Source organism: Boleophthalmus pectinirostris, unplaced genomic scaffold, assembly GCF_026225935.1.
Source record: "Boleophthalmus pectinirostris isolate CB_2022bp ecotype Guang Dong unplaced genomic scaffold, ASM2622593v1 HiC_scaffold_10, whole genome shotgun sequence".
Taxonomy (NCBI): Eukaryota; Metazoa; Chordata; class Actinopteri; order Gobiiformes; family Gobiidae; genus Boleophthalmus; species Boleophthalmus pectinirostris.
The window spans coordinates 25035510-25061859 of record NW_026570971.1 but is presented as its reverse complement, the minus strand read 5'-3'; the positions used below and the strand labels follow the sequence as shown (position 1 = coordinate 25061859).

Genomic DNA, 26350 nt, shown 5'->3' with positions numbered 1-26350 from the left:
ACTTACAAAGAATAACATTTGATTGAGACTGTCAGAAGTTTCTGGTCAAAATGTAATACAAAAATGTTGAACTTTTTGACAGGACTGGACTTGACTGGCGTTGATTTTTGTTTATCTAGTGTTTTTTTGTGTATGTATTGAGGGTAGAAAGAGAGGTGGGGTGTGGAAGGATTTTTGTTTTGTTTTTGTCTATTTTTTATTTTTGTTAATGCTATATCAAAATTGAAAAAAATTTATGTAAAGCTATAAAGGTGCACTGTGTAACCTTTCAGTAGGGGGTCTTTTTCTATGGAAATGTCATTGCTCTGCTTGGAATGTTCCACAGTATGACATTGAACAGATCTGCCTTACATTTAGTGGTCTTATAACTCAAAAATACCAAGAAAAACAGACATTCTGACTTTGAGCAGATCTGACAAAGATCAACACAGATCTGACAAGTAACTTTGCCTGGTTTGGTCTCCATGATGATAGAAAGGTTTACTGCTATACTTTGAAACATCTCAGACAAAGCAGTAACATCTCCATGGAGAAAAACATTTGATGGACTCTCCATCAGAAAATGTACACAACACATCTTTAATACAAAAAGCACACTAACCTGTCGCGAATAGAGTCCATCTTCTCCTGGACTTTGTTAGCGTACAAGTTGTTGGCGTCCACCAGCCTCTGCCCAGACTGCACCGCTCCGTCAATCTTATCTTCATTGGCTTCCATGGTGCTCACAAAGTCCTCATGCTTCTTCAGAGCCTTCTCAGCCCCCGCCAAAGTGTCCGGCCGGTCTATATGGGCCAATGTGTACTCCTGCATCCAATAGGCCCACATTTTGAGAAGTTAGGACAGAAGTAAACAGGAAAAAGTACTGACAAAGATACAACCAACATGTGGTTTTGGTTAGTGGATCTGTAACCAACCACGCTGCATTCCTCTTTTACACATTCTTTTAAATACTTGGGCTAAAACCAGTCATTAGTAAAGAAGGGGAGGGGAGAGTTAGGAGAGGTTATTTGCTTAAAATTTACATAAAGGTGGAGAGTGCATTGTTTGCATGTAGTTGGTTACACCTTGTTTATAGGAGGTGCTGTAGCTCTAAAGGGAAATGCTAGAAAACTGTTTAAAGGACCCATATTACACTATTTTCTGTTCTGTTATAATGTTGTTTTCTCATCACAAACATACCAGGAGTTGTATTTTCACGAAGTGGAACAGAGCACTTTGAGCTTTGATGATAGAGACAGCCTAATAATAGAGGAATACTCAAACATGTGCGACTGAAACAAAACACAACTCCAGGTATGTTTTTGAGGAGGTAACAATATTCAAACATGGCTTAAAGCTCACAAGAGTCTTAGAGTGCGTAATATAAGGCCTTTAATTCCAAAACACGTAAGCCTATTTATATAGTGACTATGTATATACTGATGATAGCAGTTCAGTGAGAAATAATTCCAGTGGGATATTTCTTCCAATTATTTTTAACTTAAAACTTTTTTCCCCCCTTATTTTTCCCCTTTCTCCATCCCCATTTTATTTTTGTGATCTGACTTATTTTAAATTTTGAGGTAATTTGGTCAGTTTACTTACTTGCCAAGAATCTGTGTTTAGTTCAATCATTTGTTCATTTTTCGTTTTGTTTTGGTTTAATTTTAATTCCCATAAAACAGATAGATTTTCATTTAAATTTTTTTTTTATTTGATCCCTGCAATGATAAAACAGATATTGAAATGCTGGTTCAGGCTCGAAGATTGGGTAAACTGTTTAATTTTTATTCAAACTACAGAGAAATAATTTATTTCTTTTTCCTTTTTTGTTTTTAAATTGAAAATGAATGAACTGAACGATGATACACACATTGACAAGAATGAGATCAGATTTTTTCATTTAAACAATACCGTGATTTTTTTTTTTTTTTCCGCATAATGGTAATTTAACTTAAAGGTGCATTGTGTAACTTTTCTGAAGGGGGTCTGCAATCTGTTTATCCCCATGGAGATGGTAATTCTTTGGTTTAATTTGTCCACAGTATGGTATTAAATTAATCTGGCTTGCATTTATTGAACTACAGATGTTATTTATTGCTTAAAAATATCTTTAAAAACACCCATTCTCACTGTGAGTGGGGTCACCTCTCCACAAATCTAACCTGTAATTTGTTGTGTAAGTCTCCATGGAGTTTATGGCAATACTGTGGAACTTTCTAGGCACAATTCCATGGAGACAAGCAGGTGACGAACCTTCCAGCAGACAAGTTACACAGCACACCTTTAAATTTATATACTGACACATTACCTGGTTGTTGAGTATGGCCTCCACAGCTTTGGCATCTCTCACAAACTGCTGGAAGCCCAAAGCCTGGTCCAGGAAGTTTTTGCGACTGTCCCACATCTTCTGCAGCTCCACCCAGCCTCTGTCCAGCCCCCTCAGCCTCTGCTCCAACTCCTGGTATTGTGGATCATCTTCTTGCCCTGTGGTCACCTGAATCCCTGTGTCTCTGACTCGGTGGTAGTCCTCCTCATGGTTGTTTATATCTTCACGGACAGCATCATGGAGATTCAACTGCTCCTCTGCTTCTGGTAACGTCGCCGGCATTTCTTCGGACGCTACCGCCTTCTGAGTTTTGTAAAGCCAAGACTGAAAATCGTCCATTTCTTGCAGGAAACTCTGGAGCTTGCTAACTTCTCCCAATGAATCTTCTCTATCTTTCAGAGTCTTTTTTAATGTGTCCCAGGCTTGGTCAAGCTCCGCCCTTCGTGCTAAAATGTCTGCGGCGTTGTCAGGGTGATCCTGCGCTAACTGGTCTGCCTCATTCCTCAAAAAGATTAGCTTAGCATCAATAGCGGCTAAATCTCTCTCGATACCAAATAGTTTTCTCTGGATGGTCATGACTGCTTGGAGATCATTGCCCAGTTCCTGAGTTGATTCGATGACCCGTGTTTTGTCCTTTATCCAGGCCTTGGTCTCGTCGCACTCCAGCCCGTAGTTGTGGTAGCTCAGAGCAGAGTCGATCTTTCTCTTCTTCTCCTCCACCATGGCTTTGAATGCATCCCACCTGGTAAAAAATAGGGTACATTTTAATATTGACAAATAAAAATGTAAATTATAGTGTAGGTGTCATTTATCGTTCTCACTAAACTGAACTCAAATCTGAACCTAGTTTGGTCCTTGTTCCACCTGGGTTCAGACCTGGGATAGTTCTACTTAGGTCCTAATTTATTTCAGGGGTACTTCTTGGTTTTGTCTTGTTTTAGTCCCAGTTTTGTCCAGATTTTAATGTGCTGCATTGTCCTAGTTCAAGCAAGGTGGTTATTTATGATCAGATTTAAGCTGTAAAAGGGCAGAAATTTCATTTGGCTATTTATGCATTGTGTTTTTCATGTATTATGTTTTTATTTTAAATATTGTAAATTTAGAATAGTTTTTGTGGTTTAAGTCTGCTCTTGGGTTTTTGTGTCAGTAGCATAAATTTGTTTCAGTATTATTGTTTATCGTCTATATTTACTTCAGCAATACTGTATTTCGCACTTCAAAATTTGTTTTCTTTAGAAGGTAAAGGTAAAACATGATCTTTGAGACAGAATTATACATTTCAGTGTTTTTACATACCTCTTGTTGAGTCGTGCTTGGCAGTCTTTGACCTCTTTGGTGCGAGGGTGTCTGCTGTCCTCCAGCTGTTTCACTGCTTTGTTCACTTCGTCCACTCGGGACTGAACGTTGGCCATGTCTTGAGTCAGAATGCTCAGCCTAGATTTAAAAAAAAAGAGCTGTTAGATTACATAAACAATACACTATATTATCTTGTCTATCTAAGTTATACATTGTTCAAATCTTTGTGATCTGTTTTCTAGAATTGAGAAGGTAAATGTAGCTTTACAGATAACTGGGTATTGATCACATGCAATTTATAGGTTTCGATAGGTGGGGGGCAACATTTTGACAATATTTGGCCATTCAGAAGCTACAGTATTTTGTCTTTATTTGTCAGTTGCTATAGAAACTGTGCTATTTTTTTCAGCCTGAAACTCATGGATAAACTAGAAAATGATGACGTTTTAAATATTTATCTTTAAATTCATTGTAATTTGTCTAATTTGTCTAATGAAAACACCCACTGATAAACTAACACATGTCACAAGGTTTTTGTGATGACCAGATTTCTTTTGTGAGTGCAAACAAACACCAAAAATTTAATCTAAAAATTTTGTTGTATGAATATTCTGATACTGCTCTGATTTTTTTGTGGCCATGTAAAAACACCAACTGATTTCTTACCTGTTTTGTATGACCTCCAGATCTTCCAGTTTCTCTGGAACGTCCAGCCCGACCAACCACGTCTCCTTCTGTCCCATCCACAGCTCACAAGCATCGGTCTCACTGAAGATCGTGTACAGCGCCATCGTATCGTCCAGCTTCTTCTGCCTGAGATCAGCTAGCGTCAAGAGCTCCATGTACAAATCTTTAATATCCTTTAGCCTCCTCTGAATATCTGGAGTGTTCTGTAGCTCTTCTGGTAGTGCGTTAGCTTGTTTGGACAGTGCTTCTATGGTAGCCCCATTCTTGATAGTTTCATTTTTCAAATCATTGTGCTTTTTCAGTAGTCGTTGAGTTGTGTATTCATCATTTCCAACATCGTCACTGGTCATCTGCCTCTTAGTGTCCAACAGCCAGGCTTTGAGATCATCCGCATCGCCTTGAAATTGGAAAAATCTTTGTGTATCTTGTAGGTTTTGCTTGCGAAATGCAGCTAGCTCCTCCAACTGGTCCCACTGCCTCTTGATGTCATTCATGGATTCTTGGACTTGAGGTGCACCAAAATGCTTCGCTTGGACCATTTTATCTCCTTCAGCTAAAACTTCTTGTAGGTGGTTTCTTCTGGCTCCAAGTTCATCCTCAAAGGCGCTGTGCTTGCTTTGAAGGATTAGGACACTGGTAAGGTCTTTGCCGTAATCCAGGGAAGAGAAGATCTGCTCCTTCTCGCGAATCCAGCTCTCCAGTTCGGCCACTTCCCAGAGAAAGGTCCAGAATTGACGGGATTGCTCCAGACGTGCTCTCCTCTGTGCTGCTAATGCACACAGCTCCTGGTAACACAGGTCCAAATGCTGCACCCTGTCCCGAATCACCTGAGGGTCACACGGCTTGTAGGCTGAAACAGAGAAGAAAGATGTTTAGCAATAAAATATGTTTCATTCTTCAAATATTATGAGCGTGCTTTAAAACTACCATCTGTAATTAGACTGACTGACCCACCCCAGTTGTATTCTCACTTATCATCACTAGATGCTATCCATGTTACTGCTGTTTGATAGTGTGCTTACAGAAACCCTGAGCAGCAAGTGAAAGAAATAGTGGCACATCATTAAGGCTCCATTTTCTAAGTTCTTTTTTCCCTTCAGTGTGAGCTTGCAGGACTTTTTTTACACTAACTGTTGAAAATGATTTTTTTCCTTGTCTTTATTTTTATTTTATTTTTTTATTTTTTTTCCACGAACATCTAAAAATGTTTTCTTGGCTTTTTTTCCATAGTGTATCTGCCATCTACTGCTGAAAAAAATCAACTAAACTTGCAAATAGTAGCTTTAAAAGTTTGTTTTTACTGTTTAGATATAACATGTTCAAGTACATTTTAGTAGTCATGTTTTGTAATTAAAACAATATTCAGCTTTAAATATGCTACAGTAAAACTATATCGAATGCTCTGGGGTTGTGATCCACCAGCTGGGAATCATTATACAGACACCTGTGAATCTGCCATAGTTTATTTTCCTTCCACAATTCTGTTTACTCTTCCCTGGTTTAAAAAGCTGACAGCTACTTAAATACATGAATATATTGAGCTGCACCTGACACGGCACTTTTCCATGGAGAATTTCTGAGTGGCTGAATATTGCATCTGGTCACATCCTCAAAATAATGTAATGTAAAATAATGTCACTTCTATCACAGCTTCTATCCATATTACCTGTATAGCAAAACAGTTATAGTCATGTAGGTAATTTAAAGGTGCACTATGTAATTGTTCTGGTGTGGGCGTACGCTACCTGCTTGTCACAATGGAGATGCTTTGCCTAGAAGATTGTACAGTCTGAGATTAAACTTATCTATCTGCATATAACTGCATAGTATTTTTATCGATTTATTCAATATTTGGTCAAATCTGGCACATCATTTTATTGTCAATAAAATTACAGTATTTTTTCATTACTTATAAAACACCTTGAAACACATTAATTTTTACAGTGAGCAGGTTTGCATCTCCACAGAACTGACTTGTAACTTGCATTGAGACAGATAAGTTTAACACCATGCTGTGGAATAATCCAGGCAAAGCAACAGGATCTCCAATGAAACAAGTAGATGGTGGACTCTCTAACAGAAAATATACATAGTGCACCTTTAAACCCACTGCCTCTCTATTGACTTCTAGACTTTATCTCGTCTATAATGTAGTCACATTTAAACTAAGTACACACATCTGGTAAGAAATGATTTAAAATTATGACTTAATTAAACTGCATAGACAACACACAGAGTGGTTGCCAAGTAGGGGAGCAATTGTTGGCAGGCTTACTATCTCCGTTAGCGAACTTGAGCGCAGCTGCACTAGCGCCCTGGACCCTCTCCGCCTGCAGCGCGATGTCGTTCTCCAGCAGAGTGTGTTTCTGGAGCAGGTCCTCCACTTCCAACAAGTGCTTCCCAAAGTCTGGAGAGAGCAGGCGGGCCTAGGAGGGGAGAGGAAAAGGATATTAGTCCTTTAAAAGGAAGGTATTGCTTAATGAACCAAGAATGTTTTGTAAGATTGAAATGTAAAATTGAAACCTTAAGATTTTTCATTAATAACTATTTTAGTATTAAAGGTCCAATAATACACTATCATCAAAAACTTATCTGGAGTTGTGTTTTGCTTCATTCACACACAATCTCTGCATATTTAGGCTGAGCTCTCAATTGGATAATTTCAGCCCTGGAATTGCCAATTTCTACTTAAACAAAAGGTAAAAGGTAGTCAAAACTACCGCTTCATGAGGGGTAACAGACAACAAAGCATTGGAGATGTAGACAGACTAATAATAAAGGATTACTCAAACATATGTGAATGAATAAAAACACAACTACAGGTACGTTTTTGATGAGGTAACAACCTTCTAACAGAGCTAAAAGCTTACAAATTTAATAGTTATACACTATAAATACAATCTGTATTTTATATTCACACATTTTCGTTTTTTACGATGTGTGTCAGTTTCTTGAGCCAATTTTTGAATCAGAAAGCAGACTGAGTCCTTCACTGTGGTTTGCCAAGTCTTGTGTCTAAAACATGTTTGGAATAAACCCAAAAAGGCTCTCCATCCTCTCCTAAGGGAAGAGGGACGTTTGGGGGTACACAGTCACTTAACAGGGAGTACTTAAACTTGGTTTTAAAAATGTGCAAATTAATAATAGCTTAATATAAAATTGTAAAATAGTATAGTAAATGCAACGTAAAATATCCCTTAATCATAAAACACTATAATTTAAATGTACAGATTTATTGGCCTAGTACCTGCATTTGGGGGTACTTGGAGTGTGACACAAAGCTTAAGGTTAATTAGTTAGATAATTTTCTTTGGTCAGTTGGCATAATCATTAATAATTTTACAATAATTTATGAATGCCACAAAAAATGTCCACATACAACTTAGTTATTCTACAGACAGATGGGGTATATGCTGATGTTTAACACTTATTTTGCCTAACACTCTTAACATATAGAATAGAATACAATACAAGATGGCAGAAAATCTATTTACAGAAAAAACAAAACTCATCAATTATGAGTGTAGGAAAGAGGAACTTCCTAAGTGTATCTTTTAGGTTACACGCATGCAGACACACAAATCCATACACATCGATAAGACGTAAAACGTTGGAAACTACGTTGAAAGCTAATGGCATCCCTGGTTCAGTTGTATTTCCACTTTTAAACCACTAGGGGCACATGTTACAGCTATTATTTGTCATAGTGTACCTTCATCTCATCCATCCAGTTGATGATGTAGAGCATTTCTTGGAAGATCCTTTGCAAAGTGAGGTTCTTGTCCAGGCGCCCCCTTCTGGCCTTGAGCAGCTCCTGTAGGTACTCCCACAGTCTCAGGATGTTGTCTTTCCTCACGTCGATGCGTTTGGCGTCATGGTAACGCTCTGCCTCCAGTTCCTTGGAGATGTTCACCAAAGCCTGAACGCGCTCCTCATACGCTGCGATGTCCGTTTCTATGGCATCATGTTTTTTCTTTGCCGCCTCCACAGCGGGCAGGTCATAACCAAAATTATCCTGCAAAAAGACATTCATGTTAAAGGTGCACTGTGTAACTTTTCTGGTGGAGAGTTTGCCACCTGCTTGTCCCCAGTGAGATAATTTTGTATTTGTTTTCAAGAATGTTTACAGTATGGCATCAACCTCAGCTATCTTGTGTTTCAACTACAAGCGTTTTTATTGCTTAACAAATACCTTGAAAAACATTCCTTCATACTTTGAGGACAGTTATTTTTTCCACAGATCCAACCTGTAACATGTGTCCCCTGCTTGTCTCCATGGAGGTGGATTTGTTTTTTATTAGAATTTTTTTAACCCTTTATTTAAAGATGCATTGTGTAACTTTTTTGGTGGAGGGTCCGCCAAATGCTTTTCTCCATGGAGATGTTATTGTCTTGTCTTGATTGTATGGTATTGAATCTCCATGGAGACCAAGACCAAGTTACACCAGAAAGTCCAGAAGTTACACAATGCACCTTTAAGAAACACCAGTACTCTAACAATACAATATTAATATTGTACATATCCTACATCATGTAATTCAGATATTTCATGTTGTAGTGAAGGAAAAGAACAAAGCAAAGGTGTAATGGGAGGAATTGGTTGAGCGGTCAGATCCACTGACCAAGACACTTAACGTACACTGGTGTACGAATGTGTGTGTGAATGGGTGAGTAGTTCTTTGATGTAAAGCGCTCAGAACGCCTTGAGGGTGGAAAAGCACTATAAAAATGTGACCATTACGTATTTTGGATAGATTAGTCTTATGCCATACTGTGGAACATTCCAGAACCCAGACAAAGCAATAACATCTCCATGAGTCAAGAAAGTTGCATATCCAGAGCCATAAAAGTTACATAGTGCATCTTTAATAAACAAAAAGACTGACAAGATAATATCTGAGCATCAACAGATTAATCTTTTTCTTAATGAGTTTGATTTTGCGCTTGCATCTGGCACTTTCTTGTTAGTGTGATTACTTGGTGTTTTGGAGCCAAGCTGTCTCTGCTGGCGCCCTCTCACTGTTAATGAAGATGTGTGCAAACAGGCCCCTGTCGCACTCAATTAATTTAAAGCATGTCATTTTTAATTAGTAAACCTCACTGTGCTTTGAATTAAGGAAGAGAGTGAGACCTTAATCTCAATAACAGTATCACTGAAGTACATGATTAGGCAAAGCATTGAGACTACCTGTCCAATATGGAGACTCACAGTGTCATGGGTTAACTCCTGATGAAATACATCATACACCAGCAGCAGGTGTCAGGTCCAGGGAATGTAGCCCTTTGTATATTCTTTACCTCCAAGATATATTTTAAAAGCTATATATTGACCCTTGTATCCTGTATGCTTTTTCTTACAGATATTTGCATTTCACATTAACTTTGTCAATAACTTGTTCACTTGCTTTCTAAAATATCATACATAGGGATGTACCAAGTCAGCTTTTTCTGTTCCAATATCAGTGTCGGTACAATGGCTTTAAGTATCTGCCAATATCTGAGACTGAACATATGTATTTCCTTTAAACACAAACGGTATATTGGTAAACAATGATCCAAATGTGTTCTGTAACTTATTTATCATGAGGTAACTAAAAACAGCTTTGAAAAAATACAAGTTCAATATAACAAGGTTTTGGGCTAACATTGTCCAGTAAACTGTCTTATTACACCAATTGTTACACCAATTTATAGACCAAAATAATCAAAAAAAAATTTGTATCAGCGCCAATAATACCAGTTTAAGTGCATCCCTTATCATATATATCAAAATTAAATGAAAATGGAATGAAAAAAGAAGCAAAGATACATCTTTATAATTGCTACATTTTTCTTTTTGTAGACAGAAAATGCTTACCATATCTTATCCTACCTAATGAGAAATGCTGTATGAAAGATGTAAAATCCAAGAATATTATTGGAAATATCTACCAACTTTCTTGCAAACAAGTCCATAGAAATGCATAAGCCTAAACAATCAACCAAAAAGACTACAGAACGCCTCCTCACACTGTCCAAATACTTTTGCGTAAACATAAGCTCGAGTTATTTGCTATTTTAAAATAAATATTAATTGTTTTAAAGGTGCACTATGTAACTTTTTGGTTTGAGGTCCGTCACCTGCTTATTTCAATGGATATCTTACTGCTCTGCTTGGAATATTCCACAGTATGACACTGAACAGCTCTACCTTACATTTATTCAATTAAAGGCAGTTTTAAAGGTCAAAAATGCCTAGAAAAAGTGGGGTTGCCTCTCCACAGATCTGACCTGTAACTTGATCTAATTTGGTCTCTATGAAGATAGAAAAGTTTAATGCCATACTGAAACATTCCAGCCAAAGCAATAACATCTCTATGAAGAACTTGACGGAGCCTAGATCACAAAAGCTATGCAATGTACCTTTAACATTACCCTGACAGAAAATTCTATTAGGTATGACAACCCAATCCCTAAATCCATTCAAATCCCTACTCACTGTTTTCAGATTTCTCACCTGAGCGACGAGTCTTTGGTTCTCCAGGAGCCAGGTCTCCCTCATGGCGGCCTTCCTGTCAAACCTGCGGGCCATCTGCTCCAGTTTCTCTTGTCGAATCAGCTCGTCTCTCAGGACCCTCTCACGCTCATGTTCAGCTCGCTCCAGACGCTCCCAGGCCTGTAGACATGATGGGACGGACCAGGAGAGAAGGCATCAGTGAGTCCATGACAGATTTTTGTATAATAGAAAGTTTAGAGGGCATTAGCACTAGTAGAGCGTAAAAATGAGGCGTATGTAAGTGAGTTTGGACAAGAGGTTCTATATAAATATGTTTTTCTGATCTATGTTTTTCTATTATGTTGTTTCCTCGTCAAAACCATACCTAGAGTTGTGTTTTGCTTCATTCACACATGCTTAACACACAAACCCTGCAAATTTAGGCCGAGTTCTCCTCTCAAACTGAAAACATGCCTTGTGATGTCATGTGGTAATACAGGAAGTCCTTTACTGTGTTTTTCAACTCCATATAACTAAAATTATGTAGATTATTTAATCTCTGGAATTTCCATCTCTACTGAACAATAGGAAAATGTAGCTGTTAACTAACTATTAATAAACGATTACTCAAACGTGTGAGTGAAAACTAACACAACTCCAGGTTTGTTTTTGAGGCAATAATATAATTCTGTGATGTGATATAAGATGAAAATGTCATATAAGACTTTCAACACTAGTGGAATGTAACAATGAGGCATACCAGTGAGTTTGGACAGAATACTGTACACAAATATGACAAATTATAGATTTCTTGTCATGTATTTTAAAAGGTTAATGTATGTTTCATTCAGTGGAGATTGTCTGGAGACTAAGGCTGTGTTCACACAGAATGTCTTGACATATTATGCTACTGTTGCATCAGTACACTGCCCCCTATGGTTACTAAGAACAGCGCTCTATAACTGACAGACAGATACATATATTTGACTTAAGTGACCTCATTTACACCAAGTATTGGCAAGACTTCATTGATTTCTTTTCACTTACATTCACATGCTTTACTGGTCTTATAGTATTGCTAGTACAGTAAAGGGACACTTTTTACACTATTTTCTGATCTATGTTATAATGTTTCCTCATCAAAAACATACCTGGGGTTGTGTTTTGTTTCATTCCCACAAGTTTATCACACAGACCCTGCAAATTTAGGCAGGAAATGCTTTGCTGTGTTTTTAGGCTACATACACTAGAATCATTTGGATGATTTCAGCCCTGGAATTGCCAATCTACTTCTACTGAACTAAAGGTAAAAAGGAGCTGTTAATGCAAAAACTACCACTAAATGACATCACATGGTGAAACATTTTGAGCATTTTGAGCTGTTGAGATGTAGACAGATTAATAATATAATATAATAATAATATAATAAAGGGTTACTCAGACTTGTGTAAATGAAACAAAAGAGAACTCCGGGTATGTTTCTGATGATATAACAGCATTAAAACATGGCTTAAAACTCACAAGAATCAATTTTGTGCACTACAGGATCTTAAATTTAGAGCTTGATTTCCCCTAATGCATTTCTTAGTGTTTTGTGCCCTTGCAAAGTTGTATTTTTCTGTGGAAATTTGTGGAAACTAACAAATATTTTATATAATAACTAAATGTTCAAATAACTGAAGAATGAAAATGGTTTATTTATGTAGGTATGTCATGAATAAAATTAATAAATATGTTTAAATATTCTGACCTTGTTGATATCAGACACCAGAGCCCCCTCTTTAGGCGTGTAGACCCTCTGGTTGTTGGCTCTCATTCGGCTCTGGATCGTAAACAGCAGCACCTCCAGGTTTCCCTTCTCCTGGAACCTGCACAGAGACAGATATGAGACCAATAATACTGTCATTAAGCAGAAAAAGAGGGGATTTAGTGGCCTCTAATGGTGAAGATGCACATTACAATAAAAGAGAATTGCTTCTCCACTTAGAATACTGGACTGAACTAAATGGTACAGCATTACATTTGAATATCACATATGAAGTTTAAATTCATTACAGACAGTCAGACATTAAAGAGAGTGGAAAAAAAGTTATTACTATTATTCCTGATCACCATGACTACAGCTAATAGTGTTAATGCCTTACTTTGGAGGTTTCTCGACAGTGCGGTAGGTGTTGAAAGCCTGTAGTTGCTGTTGGACTCCAGTCAGAGAGTTGGCCAGTTTCCGGTTGTTCAGGACTATTATGGTCTGTTCAATCCACTTCAGCAGATCTGAGGCCAGAGTCTCATATTTGTCAATCATCTTCTCTGTCTCTATGGCCTGGTCCAGGACCTGAGGAGTACATGGGCAGAGGGAGTAGTAGTAATGTTTATAGTAGCAGCAGTAGTAACCGTAACGGTAATAGTAATAGTAGAAGTGGTGATAGTAAAAGTAGTAATGGTGGAAATAATAATAGCAGTAGCTGTTGTTGTTGTAGTGACAGTAATAAAAAATTTTTAAAAGTAAAAGTAGTAATGAAGTAATTGTAGTAGTGGTGGTAAAAATGGTAGTAGTAGTTGTTGTAGTAGTAGTAGTAGTAGTAGTAGTAGTAGTATTACTAGTAATAGTAGTGGTTGTAGTAAATGTATCGTACCTTTCCCACTCTCTTCCCTTCGACAGCGAGTTGCTTCATCTTTGAGAAATAGTGGTAAAAAGCCACAACATAAGTGATGATGGACTTCTCATCTGGGTTTTCTGTGAACACATCTGTAACACAAAACAAAACAATAGGTTCATTAAAGAAACAGTATGGAACTTTTAATAACTTGGAATAACTCCCCCTTGAGGACTTCATTAGCGTTCTCGAAACAATAACAGTTACACATCAACATCTTGTGAAGAGGGAAAATACATTTACTATAATTTGTCGAACAACTTCATTTCTTTTTACTTGAGGCTATTGCCAGTAAACTGTGTAATTTTAGATGTTTGTGGATAGTCATTTCGGATAGAGTAGATAGTAGTGTATGAAGCAAATTGTTTTTGTTGTTTTTTTGTTTGTTTTTTTAAAGGCCCTACATTACAAAAAATGCATTCTTGTGATTTTTAAGTCATATTAGAATGTTGTTACCTTATCAAAAACATACCCGGAGTCATGTTTTGTTTCATTCACACATGCTTGAGTAACCCTTCATAATTAGTCTGTCTATATCTCCAAAGCTCAAAATGCTCTGTTCCACCTTGTGATGTCATGAAGCAGCAGTTTTCAAGTTTACATTTAGTTCAGTAGAGATGGGCAATTCCAGGGCTGAAATGATCCAAATTATTCTTGTGAAGCTTTATAGAGTTTAAAAACACAGTGGAGCATGTCATGTAAGGTGACATCAAAAGGTGGAACTGAGTGTTTACTGTTTGAATGAAACAAGACACAACTCTGGGTATGTTTGTGATGAGGAAACAACATTATAACAGATCAGAAAATAGCGTAATGTGGGCCCTTTAATCAATTACTCACCTTCTGGATCTAAAAGTTTTGTAACTCCCAGTTTCTGTTCAGCCACATTGAAGGCATTTTGCAGGTTATGAGTTGGGTTGGACCTTCTCAGGGCGTTATAATCCACGAGATCTGGCCTAAAAGATTAAAAAATAAACACAATAGCATAGATGCAGCCTTATGAGGACACAAAGCAGATTGTTTATATGTGTTTATACTGGGGACAGTTTATATTGAGGACCATTCATCTCTTCTTACCGGTGTTTGTGTATGAGAGCGTTGAAGGCCATGCCATCTTTCCAACTGGTAGTGAAGTTTGTTATGTTCACATTTGGATATCTGCAAAACAGTAACCAGGAGACTTCAATGAGGAGACAGAGGAGCCAGACTAAGAAGAATCTGGTTTAGATCACTGGAAGATATTTTTTGTCTTTTGGTTTTGTGCACTGTTGAATGAGCTAGCAAGTTGCTTGGTTAATGCTATCAAACAATGCTAACAGTACACCCAAAACAATGTGTTTACCAGCCTTAGTCTCGAGACAGTTAGCTTTGAATGAAAACCTTTTAAAACACATGACAAGAAATCTACAGTTTGTCATATTTGTATAGAAACTCTTATCCAAGCTCACTCATACGTCTCATTTTTACACTTCACTTTTGTTAAAGGTCCTATATTACACAAAATTGACTCATGAGCTTTAAGCCATGTTAGACTGTTGTTAGCTCATCAAAACATACCGGGAGTTGTGTTTTATTTCAATCACATGTTAGTAACCCTTATAATTAGTCTGATCTGTTTCACCTTGTGATGTCATGTAGTGATAGAGAAGAATTGAGCATAAGTATGCAGGATTTGTGTGTTAAACGTGTGTGCACAAAACAAAACACAACTCCAGGTATGTTTTTCATGAGAAAACAACATTATAACATAAATCAGAAAATAGCTTTATATGGGCCCTTTAAAAGTTTGTGTCAGTAAGAATTTCATGGTGTTTTGAAATATGCAGATTACAATGTTTAAATTTTGCATAACATTATAATATCATTAGATTTAATTGATAATAAAAATCTAAACTTGTGATGGTTCCACTCACCCTGCGGTCTTCATCTGACACCAGAGCAGCAGAGCATCTTTAGCTGAGCGCGTTTCCTTTTGGTCGGCTTGGCCCGTTTCCACAACGATGTCCTGGATCTGTGAAAACAACAGCACAGCACATCTGGGAGATTAAAATGGATCCAACACCACAGCTTTGTTCATAAGATGTGCTCCTTAGATATAATACTAAATGCTGCAACTTGTGACTAATCTGAGGCAACCATGAGGGATGTTTCTCAGTGACCTAGATATCTTTGATGTGCAATAGTTTGAGTGAGGTGTTATGATGCTAAAAATGTTCTCCTGTGTTCATTTATAACATTATTAGACTTTGAAATACTTGTAAATGTTAATGCATTAGTATTTGTGTGGTAATACACAATATTGGAGTAGACAACACAGTGGCTCAGTGATTAGAGCACAGATCCACAGTTTCTTATTGTTTGTGAAGTATCTTTGAGTGTCCAAAAAAGTGCTATATAAGTCTGATGTATTAGTTATTATTATTATTTAGATTGACTCCCATTTGTAGTAGTATGAATGTGTGTGTGCGATTGAGTGATTGGTGGTAGTTGGAGAGGCTGCAGATTGGCAGACTCACTTATGTCAGTTGACCCCAGGACAGATGTGACTATTTTCATTATTATGGGCACTAGGATAAGATCTCTGTCTCCCTCTACTGGCAACAGTAGGGAGAAAAACATGCTGGAATCGTTAAAGAGCAGCACAGCTATTACAAACATGACACTAGTAGATAGAGACTAGTGAACATTTCAGAACTAGTCGGGTAAATAAACTTAAAGGTGCACTATGTAACTTTTCTGTTCGGGGTCCGTCACCTTTCTATGGATCTGTCATTGCTCTGTTTCAAATGTTCCACAATATGACATTAAAAAGATCTACCTTACATGTATTTAATTACAGGTGTTTTATTGCTCAGAAACACATTGCTCATAAAAAACAACATTCTGACCATTGAGCAGGGTTGCCTCTCCACTGATCTGACCAGTAATTTGGCCTGGTTTGGTCTCCGTGATGATGGGGAGTTTTTTAATGTCATACTGTGAAACATTTCAAACAAAGCAATAGCATCTTCATTTTCTGTTTTACACATAATATATATTGTGTATTCCTCTCAATAACCACAGAAAATGGTTCAGGATTTCACAAATTTTAAGTAAAAAAAAAGATACAGCTGTTTTAAGCTACTATTTCCAATTCCCACACATGAAGTCAATAATTAGATCTGTGATGAGAGACAAGGCCCAGGGAGACAGCTAAATATAGTCTGCTTTGGTTCTCATTGGCTTAGACAAGCTCTTCTTTTTACTTTAATTTCTCAGGGATGAATAATGCAGGAGGCCATATTGTTTGAACTCCAGAACCTAAAAATAACTGTCGCTGTCAAACTAAAAATAAACATATCCCCTTTTTGAGAGAAGATAAAAGTATGGAGTAGATGCAGGCTGATGTTTTGGGTGTGTTAAGAACATGGAGAGGACCTGGAGGCAGTATTTCCAGGATAGAGATAAGTAAAAAAACACCCCTAGGTGCCATGGAAACTGCAGATATGTAATTAGTGCAATTCTTACACCAGGCTCAGTTATTGATTTACACTATGGGGTTTTAGCCAGAGCTTAGTGGGCAAATCTGTAAAGATTGAAAAATTTCATGTTGTGAGTCATTTTGGTATAATTTTTCATGCTGAACTGTGTCAAATTCTTATGATTTTTAGTGACCTAGAGGGGGAATAATGATGCGCTCCCTACAATATTTTTAAAGCTGTTTTTGAAAAACGTTGCCTCAGTTCAAACCTCTCATGAAAAGCACCAATCATGACCAAATTTCTTCATAATAAGGTAATTACTATGACTTAAATGTCTAATATTACGCAAAATTAATTCTAGTCAGCTTTTAGCCATGTTATAATGCTGTTAGCTCATCAAAAAACATACCCAGTTGTGTTTTCTTTCATTCACACGTTTGAGTAATCCTTTATTATTAGGCTGTCTACATCTCCAAAGCTCAAAATGCTCTGTTTCACCTTGTGATGTCATGCTACCCCCTGATCTCTACCAAACCTTTTGTGTGGTAGACATCAGCAATTCCTGGATTACTACATGACATCACAAGGTGGAACAGAGTGTTTTCTGTTTAAGAGAAGAGCTCATCTTAAATATTCAGGATTTGTGTGTCAAACATGTCTGAAGGAAGCAAAACACACCTTATTAGATATTCATGAAATGGTTGAAAAAAATTGAATTTCTTGAAATCTTAATAGTTTCTATTATATTTGATCTGGTCTTTGGTCTGGTCTTTCTGACTCTAAAAATAAACCTTTGCCCTGTTTATACAATTTTTCAGTATTGATATTTGCCCAAATTAGGATCTAGTAGTACTGATTATTATTTGGGTCTTTGTCAGTGATTTCTGTGGAGCTCTGTGGTAACTGCTGATATTAGGCTGCATAAATAAACAGTGTATTTCAGCTGCACCTGGAAGCGAAGGATGATGGTCCAGATGAGGCCAAGAATGAGGCGGTGGTTGCCGTCAACGATGTCATGTGACCCCATGTTCTCGAGGTGGACCCTCTGCTCTTTGAGGAACTGCAGAGCTTTGTCCACATTCTCCAGACAGTGGATACGCATTCGCCCTTTAGTTGGCTTGGGCTGAAAGAGGGAAGAGAGGTACAGAGGAGAGGAGAGAGATTTCATAATTAGGTGTAGAGTGGAAATGTATAGAATGTAGATGCATTTCTCGTACAGATTATCTTCGTAAAAATACATACCCAGTAGGAACAGGGAACGATATATATATATATATATATATATATATATATATATACACACACACACACACACGCACACGCACACACACACACACACACACACACACATACATACTTACTTGTTTTATGCTTTTTAAGTTATACCTTTTACTCCTTACACAGGTCCTATATTATGTTCAATTTCACATCATTCACAAAAATATCACAATATATCAACAGTGACATGATAAGCCCCAACTCTGTCTCCCTCTAATCCAAAAGTTTATGGTTCAGTCCCCACTTTGTCCCTTGTTCAGCCCTCCCACTGTTCCTTACTGATGCTTTGTCCTTGGGTAAGGTACATATGGTAATTCTAATGGCATGTGTGTCTGCGTTTGTGTGTTTGTGTGTGTTTGTGTGTGTGTTTGTGAGTAACATTGAGCAAATGGATTTAAATCAGTCTTGGGCTACAATCTGGCGATGTTTACAAAAGCATATGTGTCTTATCTTCATTCACATTCACTGTCCCATTCAAATATTGGGCAACAATGGGCGACAGCAGCTCAGTTGGAAGAGCGCTTGTTCACTGAGCTCAGAGTTGATGGTTTGAATCCCACCCTCTACATAAACACCATAAACATCAGGTTCCAACTCCCACAGATGAATGCTGTCATTGTGTCCTTGGGCAAGACACTTAACTCACCTCACCCCCAATGACTATGTACACTGGTGTGTGAATGTGTGCTTGAATGGGTGAGTAGTTCCTTGATGTAAATTGCTTTGAGTGTCTTAAAAATGGAAAAGCTCTGTATAAACATATGACCATTTACCATTACCATTTAGTATTAAAAAGTACTAAAAAAAAAACAAGAGAACACACGTCATACTGACTTCTGATGGCAAAAAAATATGCTGGTTATTTTAAAGTAGCAGCTAAAGATTACAAATTCATGGCACCTCTTCCACCTCATACAAACCACATAAAATGACCCTAAATCTTCATAGAACATAGAACAAAAACATAACTCAGTGTAACTCACCAGCCTCTCTCCGGACAGCACCTCCAGCAGTTTGATGAGCATGCGCCCGTCCCGCAGGTCCAGATACAGGTCAGAGATACGACAGCCAACCCGGGACAAGATGGAGTTGACCCATTTAGTGAAGGTCTTCTTCTGCACCGCCTCACGCTCATCTGGAAGGCAGTTAGAATATAGCAGTAAGTGTAGTGTTCTTTATATTGTTCACAAAAAGAAAGGATAAAAAAATTTAGAGATAATCTAATTTAAATTGTATGGTTTGGTGTTATCTTGTTAAAGGGCACATATTAAGCTGACCTATGTTATAATATTGTCATCATAAACATACCTGGATTTGTGTTCACACATGGAGTTCATTAACACATGTTTAACACACAAACCCTGCATATTTAGGGTTATAGAGTTCTTCTTTCAAACAGAAAATACTGTGCTCCACCTTATGATGTCATACAGGAAGTGCTTCACTGTGTGTTCACTAGAATCATCTTTATCATTTCAACCATGGAATAGATCATCTCTACTGAATTTAAGTTAAAAGGTGCTGTTAACTGGAAAACTAAGGCTTCATGACATCGCAAAGTGGAACAAAGAATTTTGAGTTTTGGAGATGTAGACAGACTAATAATAAAGAGTTACTCACAGACATTTGTGAATGAAACAAAGCATAAGTCCGTCCAGGTCTGTTTTTGAGGAGGGAACAGCTTTATAACATGGCTTAAAACTCACAAGAGCTTTGTATAATATAGAACTTAATATATATAATATAGAACTTTTAAAGATACACTCTGTAACTTTTCTGGTGGAGGACCTGCCACCTGCCTGTCTCATGAAGATGTTATCGCTTTGCTGGGAATGTTTCAGATTATGACATCAATTTTATCTATCTAGCAATCATTTCATTGTGGGTGTTTTTGTAGCTATATATCCTGAAAAACGTGCATTCTCGCTAAAAGCAGAGCGTCACCTCCAGAGATATTACCTGTAACCAAATTAATGGCGAACCATCAACCAGATAAGTTACATAGTGCACCTTTAACTTAACAATGGATAAAGGTTTATTATGATATGTATGACAATGGGAAGTTATATACTGTTATTATTATTTATTATATTATACTGCCATAATGAGTCTGTTATCCTCATTGCTATAAAAAAAAGACTGAAATCTATATGGAAGCAGGGCAAAGTACCACATATCCAATTGGCTATTCGGGCAAATTGTCTTGTCAATCTGTGTAATTCTTTGTGGGCAGAGATTCAAAGTCCAGTCACCTCCCTCATTAACACTCTGCACTTTTTATCAAGCTTGTTAATGAAAAGATTGAGCCTAGCTGTTTGGCAATGTCCAAAGTCTCTCAAATCTGCCAACTGTGCCAAAGGGGGGAGGAAATAAGCCTTATGATATTGTAATTTCAATACTTCATGACCATCTAATACAAATTTCAGCAGCAGATGAAAAAGACTAAAAAGACCAGGGTAAAAGCACAGGGGACGTAATAAGCAAAATGGGCTGGATTTGAGGAGCATATTTTTGAACATGAAACAGGACAAAAAGAAAAGCTGTACTAACAAATATAAAGACATACAGAAACACATGTGAGTATAAGTGAAATATGGAAAAAGTTAAAATTATGTGCATCTGTGACACAAACTAAACATTTGTTATCATAACTTAGATCAGAAAATAGCATAATATGAGCCCTTTATGCAAAATGGTCAGATGTACAGTGTGCAGATGAGATTACATACAAGTTGAAATCCCCTGGCAGTAGCTGTAACTGTTAGCTTGGAAACAGTAATAGGGCACATGACCTTGAATGCTCCCTACACCTATCATTTTCAGTTTCTGGTTCACCCTCCAGCGTGCCCTCATATTAACTGTTTATCCCTCCATCCAAAAGTGTCTAAAGGGGGAGAACTAGGCCTGTCACAATAAAGACTACATCAACTTATCCTTCAGTACATGACAGACAAACAATAAACTTTGGCAGTAAATATTTATTTTACTGGGGATTTTTTCTTTGTAGTAGTTGAAAATGTTGGCTATTTTTCTGAACTATGATGTGTACTATGATAAGATTTGAGATGTAAAAGGTTGAATTATAAACTCCTATGTAACCTTTTGTTTGTGGGTCTGTCCCGTGTTTCTATGGAGATGTCATTGCTCTGCCTGGAATGTTCCACAGTATGATATGAAACAGCTCTACCTTACATTTATTCAATTACAGGTGGTTTTAGAGCTCAAAAATACCTAGAAACACAGGCATTCTCTTCACAGATCTGACCTGTAACTTGGTCTGGTTTGGTCCCCATGAAGATAGAAAGGTTCAATACCATATTGTGAAATGTTCCAGGCAGAGCAATAACATCTCCACGGAGAAAAGAATTTGAAGGACCCTCCACCAGAAAAGTTACACAGTGCACCTTGTTTACTGCAGCTCATATTTTTAGCAATACTGTAGATTTAGAATACTTTTCAGGAGATAATTCTGCTTTATGGTTTGGTTTCAGTATCATCGATTATTGTCTATATTTACTTCAGCAATACACTGCACTTCAAAATGTGTTATTTGTTATAGCTTCCCAAATGAGGAGAATAATAAAAGATTTAGACTGGGAGTCAGCAGTGGTAAACAAGCAAAAATGCACTGTTGTATGCAAGAAGAGGGAATTACAAGCAACTGCGTGTCAGGACAAGGACAAGGATAAGGACAAAATGAAGACTAAAATATGAATGAACTACTAAACTAACACAAAAATCTAATTCATTTCAGTTTAAACTGCAGGGTTCACAAGCTTTTTTCTTCATGAAGTCAGAAATTCTTTATTGCAATATATTATGTAGCCCTAGTGAGATGTGTGGGTTGTTTTCTTTCTTAACGATAGTGATCTAACCTAATTAAAGGAAATGTACCGTGTAATTTGAAAAGCAGAAATAGGTCATAGTTAGTTTTAAATGTTTTGCAGTGGTCCAAAGTTATTCCTCACTAACTATATGCATTTAAAGCATTGATAGCATTCACTCAGATGAGTTTTGCTATCATGTAAAACAACAACTAGCATGCTAACACAAACTTCCTCATTATAGGACAATAAAACCACACCCCCTCCAAACTACCAGACTCTATGCCTGTCTGCTGCCAGCGTGAAGAAGAGACTCACCACCATCAACCCATGCACAACAGCAGCACAAGTCCAGACAACATCCCAGGTTGTGTGCTGCAGGATTGCGCAGAGGAGCAAAAGGACATCTTCAACACCTCTTTGGAGCAAGCCATTGTCCCATCTTGCCTCAAAGCTGTCGCCATCATACCTGTGCCAAAGAAACCACCCATCCCGCACAGAGGATGCAATCTGCTCTGTCCTCCACCCAGCCCTCATGCATCTGGACAATAAAGACTCATATGTGAGAATGCTGTTCATAGACTTCAGTTCAGCATTCAACACCATTATACCGCAACAACTCATCTGCAAAATTGACAAGCTGGGTCTCAGCACCTCCCTCTGACTTCCAACAATGCCTCAAGCACCATCACTCTGAGCACTCTTCACCCTCCTGACACATGACTGCGCCAGCCACCTGTGAAGTTCGCAGACGGCACAACTCTGGTGGGTCTCATCACCAAGGGCGATGAGGTAGACTTTCGGACCACATGGTGCAGAGACAAGAACTTCCAGCTGAATGTCAGCAAGACTAAGGAGATTGTTGTTGACATCCAGAGAGGTCACACCCAACATATGCCACTGACCATCGATGGTGCTGCTATGGAGAGTGAGCAGCACAAAATTCCCGGGGGTGCACATCAGTGACGACCTCTCCTGGACCAACACTGCATCAGTAGAAAACTCAAGCGGGCAAGTGCCTCACCACCCATCATGACCACATTCTACAGCGGAACCATTGAGAGAATCCTTTCCAGGTGCATCACTGTGTGGGGTGGAAGCTGCACTGACCATGACAGGAGAGCCCTGCAGTGCTTAGTGAACACAGCCAGGAAGATCACTGGTGCACCGCTCCCCTCCCTGCAAGACACATACACCACCTGCCTCACCCGCAAAGCCATCACAATTGGGAGCGATGCAAGCCACCCGCACAGTCTGTTCAGCGTCCTGTCCTCCAGGAGGAGGTAGAGGAGTCTCTATTCCCGCAACACCAGATTCACTAACAGCTTCATCCACCAGGGTGTTAGGATGCTGAACTCTCTCCTCTCTCTAACCACCAGGCTGCAAGGAAGCTAGGAATCTGTGTCTCCCCAAAGAAGACTTGGACTTTTCCATTTATTATTATTTATTTATACGCTTGGGAGTGAGAAACACAATTTCGATTCTTTGTATGTTTCGTATGAAGAATTGACAATAAACTTTTTTAAATGAATTGAGTAAACACTTTTGTTTTTAAATTAGATGCACTACATATATTTATCCTCAACAGATACTTATACAATATTATAATATACAATATTGGAGCAAGACAAAGTTTACAGGCCTTAAAGGTGCATTGTGTAACTTTTCTGGTGGAGGGTCCTTCAAATACTTTTCTCTGTGGAGATGTTATTGCTCTGCCTGGAATGTTTCACAGTATGGTACTGAACCTTTCTATCTTCATGGAGACCAAACCAGACCAAGTTACATATAGGTCAAATCTGTGGAGAGGCAACAGCCAGTCAGAATGCCTGTATTTCTAGTTTTGTTTTTTTTTTACTCTAAAACCACATGTAATTGAATTTAATGTCCAATGTCTGTTAAATGTCATACTGTGAAACTTATCACGCAGAGCAATGGCATATCCATGGAGAAAGGCATTTGACGAACCCTTCACCAGAAAAGTTATGTAGTGCACCTTTAAAACACAGTTAAACCAGTTGATTAGTATGTATATATCATTAGGTAGGCTATGTTTTTACAACACTGGTGAATACAATTAAAGAGATACACTTATGGCTGGAGTTTAAATGGAAGAAAAAGCTGCAGGAGGTCACTTGAGATCAGCCTGAGTGTAACACAGACTTATGGAGACACCAGTTTTCAGGTTTAGCCCACAGGGAGCAGAGTGGAGGAAATAGACCAAGACACTGAATCTGCCTCTCTGCTGCAAAGAAAATGACCCAGTAACAAGCACAAAGCTCCTGTTCTAAGCATCAAAGAAACTAGGAGCTAATAGTATGTAAAAGAAGAACATGGCGGTGGATACAGTAAATAAATGATGTTTGGTCGTGCTGAGCCAAGCAGAACAAAAGCACGCACGACTCCAATACAGCTGCATTAAAAAGTAAAGGCAATTAAAACATGTAAATAACTTATCAGGAAGAGTTACTGTGGGTCAGCATCAAAGGAAAACACGCTAACAGCCATCAAGACTTACAGACCAGCTTACAGACTAAAAAATGAACTATGTAGCTTTTCAGATGGGGGTCGCCTTCTTGTTTCTATGGATATGTCATTGCTCTGCTTCGAATGTTCCACAGTATGATGTTAAACAGATCTGCCTTTCATTTATTCAATTACAGGTAGTTTTACAGGCTTTCTGATTCTGAGTGGGGTTGCCTCTCCACAGATCAGACCTGTAACTTTGTCTAGTTTGGTCTCCATGATGATAGAAAGGTTTAATGCCATACTGTGACACATACATACATACATACATACACAGACAAACAGCAGGAGGCAGACCCTACACCTAGAAATGTTATACAATTTACACCTTTAAAGATGAACTACATAACTTTTCATAACTGTGAAAAGTAGCTCAGTTGGTAGAGCATTCGCCCACTGATCTAAAGGTTGGCGGTTCGAATCCTGCTCTCAACATAAACATCACAGGTTGAGCAGTCAGATCCACTGACCCACAGGTTGGCTGGTGTGATTCCAGCTCCCACAGATGAATGCTGTCGTTGTGTCCTTGGGCAAGACACTTAACCCACCTTGCCTACAGTGTCTGCGTACACTGGTGTGTGAATATGTGTGTGAATGGGTGAGTGGTTCCTTGTTGTAAAGCGCTTTGAGTGCCTTGAAGGTGGAAAAGCGCTATAGAAAAATGTGACCATTTACTTTTGTATTTCACAGTATGGAAAACTTATCTATTTTGAATTTGCATCCCTAAAACACATAGGGGTCATCTCTCCACAGATCTGACTTGTAATATGGCCTGGTAGAATCACTGGCATGTCATCATATGAGTTTGTTGTTATGATGATGTTGTATAAGGCTAGCGATCGATTTTGATTTCTTTTTTTTTCTTTCTATGAAGTCAGTTTTCTAAGGTAAATTTCTTATATTCACATTGTGGGAACCAACTGTTACTTTATCATGTTCAGTTATATTTTTATTTTACATTAGTTAACTCAAATTACAAATAGTATTGTTTAGTATTTATCATATTTTCCCCATATAAAATAATCAGCACTAAAACTCTCATCTCATTTGAGCCCAATTTGAACAACAATATTTGCCATTGAACAGTATGTACAGAACTCTGTACGCTAATGTCTGGGAAAAGCTCTTGTCACCAGAGAGAAACAATGAGTACACTGTTTTAAACTGTCTGCACAAAACTGTCTGAGCCTGAATTAGCAGTATAACAAGCTCATTATAACTGAGAATAGCTGCAATGGTTTTCAATCGATAACATTATTGCAGCAATATTCCTGTCATTGTGGCCTTAGGCAAGACACTTCACCCACACATGCCATGTCACACTGCAAACACAAGAAAAGTTAGTTAATGACCTATATACAATGTCTTTTCATGGGCAGTGGTACAGGTATTGCTTCACCAACTGACTGACAGCTATGCTTTTTTTTTTTTTTTTTTTTACAAAAATTACAAATTGGTTTAAATGTTAATTCTCGCTGATAGTACCATAACAAATTGTAAGTTACCTGTTTTTGCTTCACTTCACATACAAAATTCAAATTTTCTAGCATACAAATTGAGAAATAGTGTTTAAACTTCAAAGCATCTGCCTAGAGATACAGTAAATTAAACATCCCACTGTCTTCTGTCTAATTCTTACTTTTTGGACAGTCAAACTCACACTGTCCCTTCATCTTTGCCCTCTTTCTCCTTCTCTATCATCGCAGACCCTGTACTAAAGATTCTGCCCCATTCACAAGCTTTTACTAACTAATCTCCCTTTCACTCCTTGACTTTAGCAGACCCATAACTTATTCATGCTGATGGATTTTCCCTGTATACGCCGCCCTCTGTCTTTTCCC

The 26350-nt window shown here is 38.0% G+C and overlaps 1 protein-coding gene across 1 annotated transcript in view; it reads right to left on the bottom strand.

Annotated features, from left to right (window-relative positions):
- The window catches only part of sptb (spectrin, beta, erythrocytic), a 73262-nt gene that overhangs the window by 30174 nt on the left and 16738 nt on the right, over positions 1–26350 (bottom strand). The window contains 15 exon segments of the mRNA XM_020921671.2: positions 602–804; positions 2291–3050; positions 3605–3742; positions 4271–5141; positions 6567–6717; positions 8004–8306; positions 10788–10946; positions 12517–12634; positions 12911–13098; positions 13400–13512; positions 14261–14376; positions 14498–14578; positions 15334–15431; positions 17831–18004; positions 19143–19294. Coding sequence (XP_020777330.2) covers positions 602–804; positions 2291–3050; positions 3605–3742; positions 4271–5141; positions 6567–6717; positions 8004–8306; positions 10788–10946; positions 12517–12634; positions 12911–13098; positions 13400–13512; positions 14261–14376; positions 14498–14578; positions 15334–15431; positions 17831–18004; positions 19143–19294 — 3625 coding nt within the window.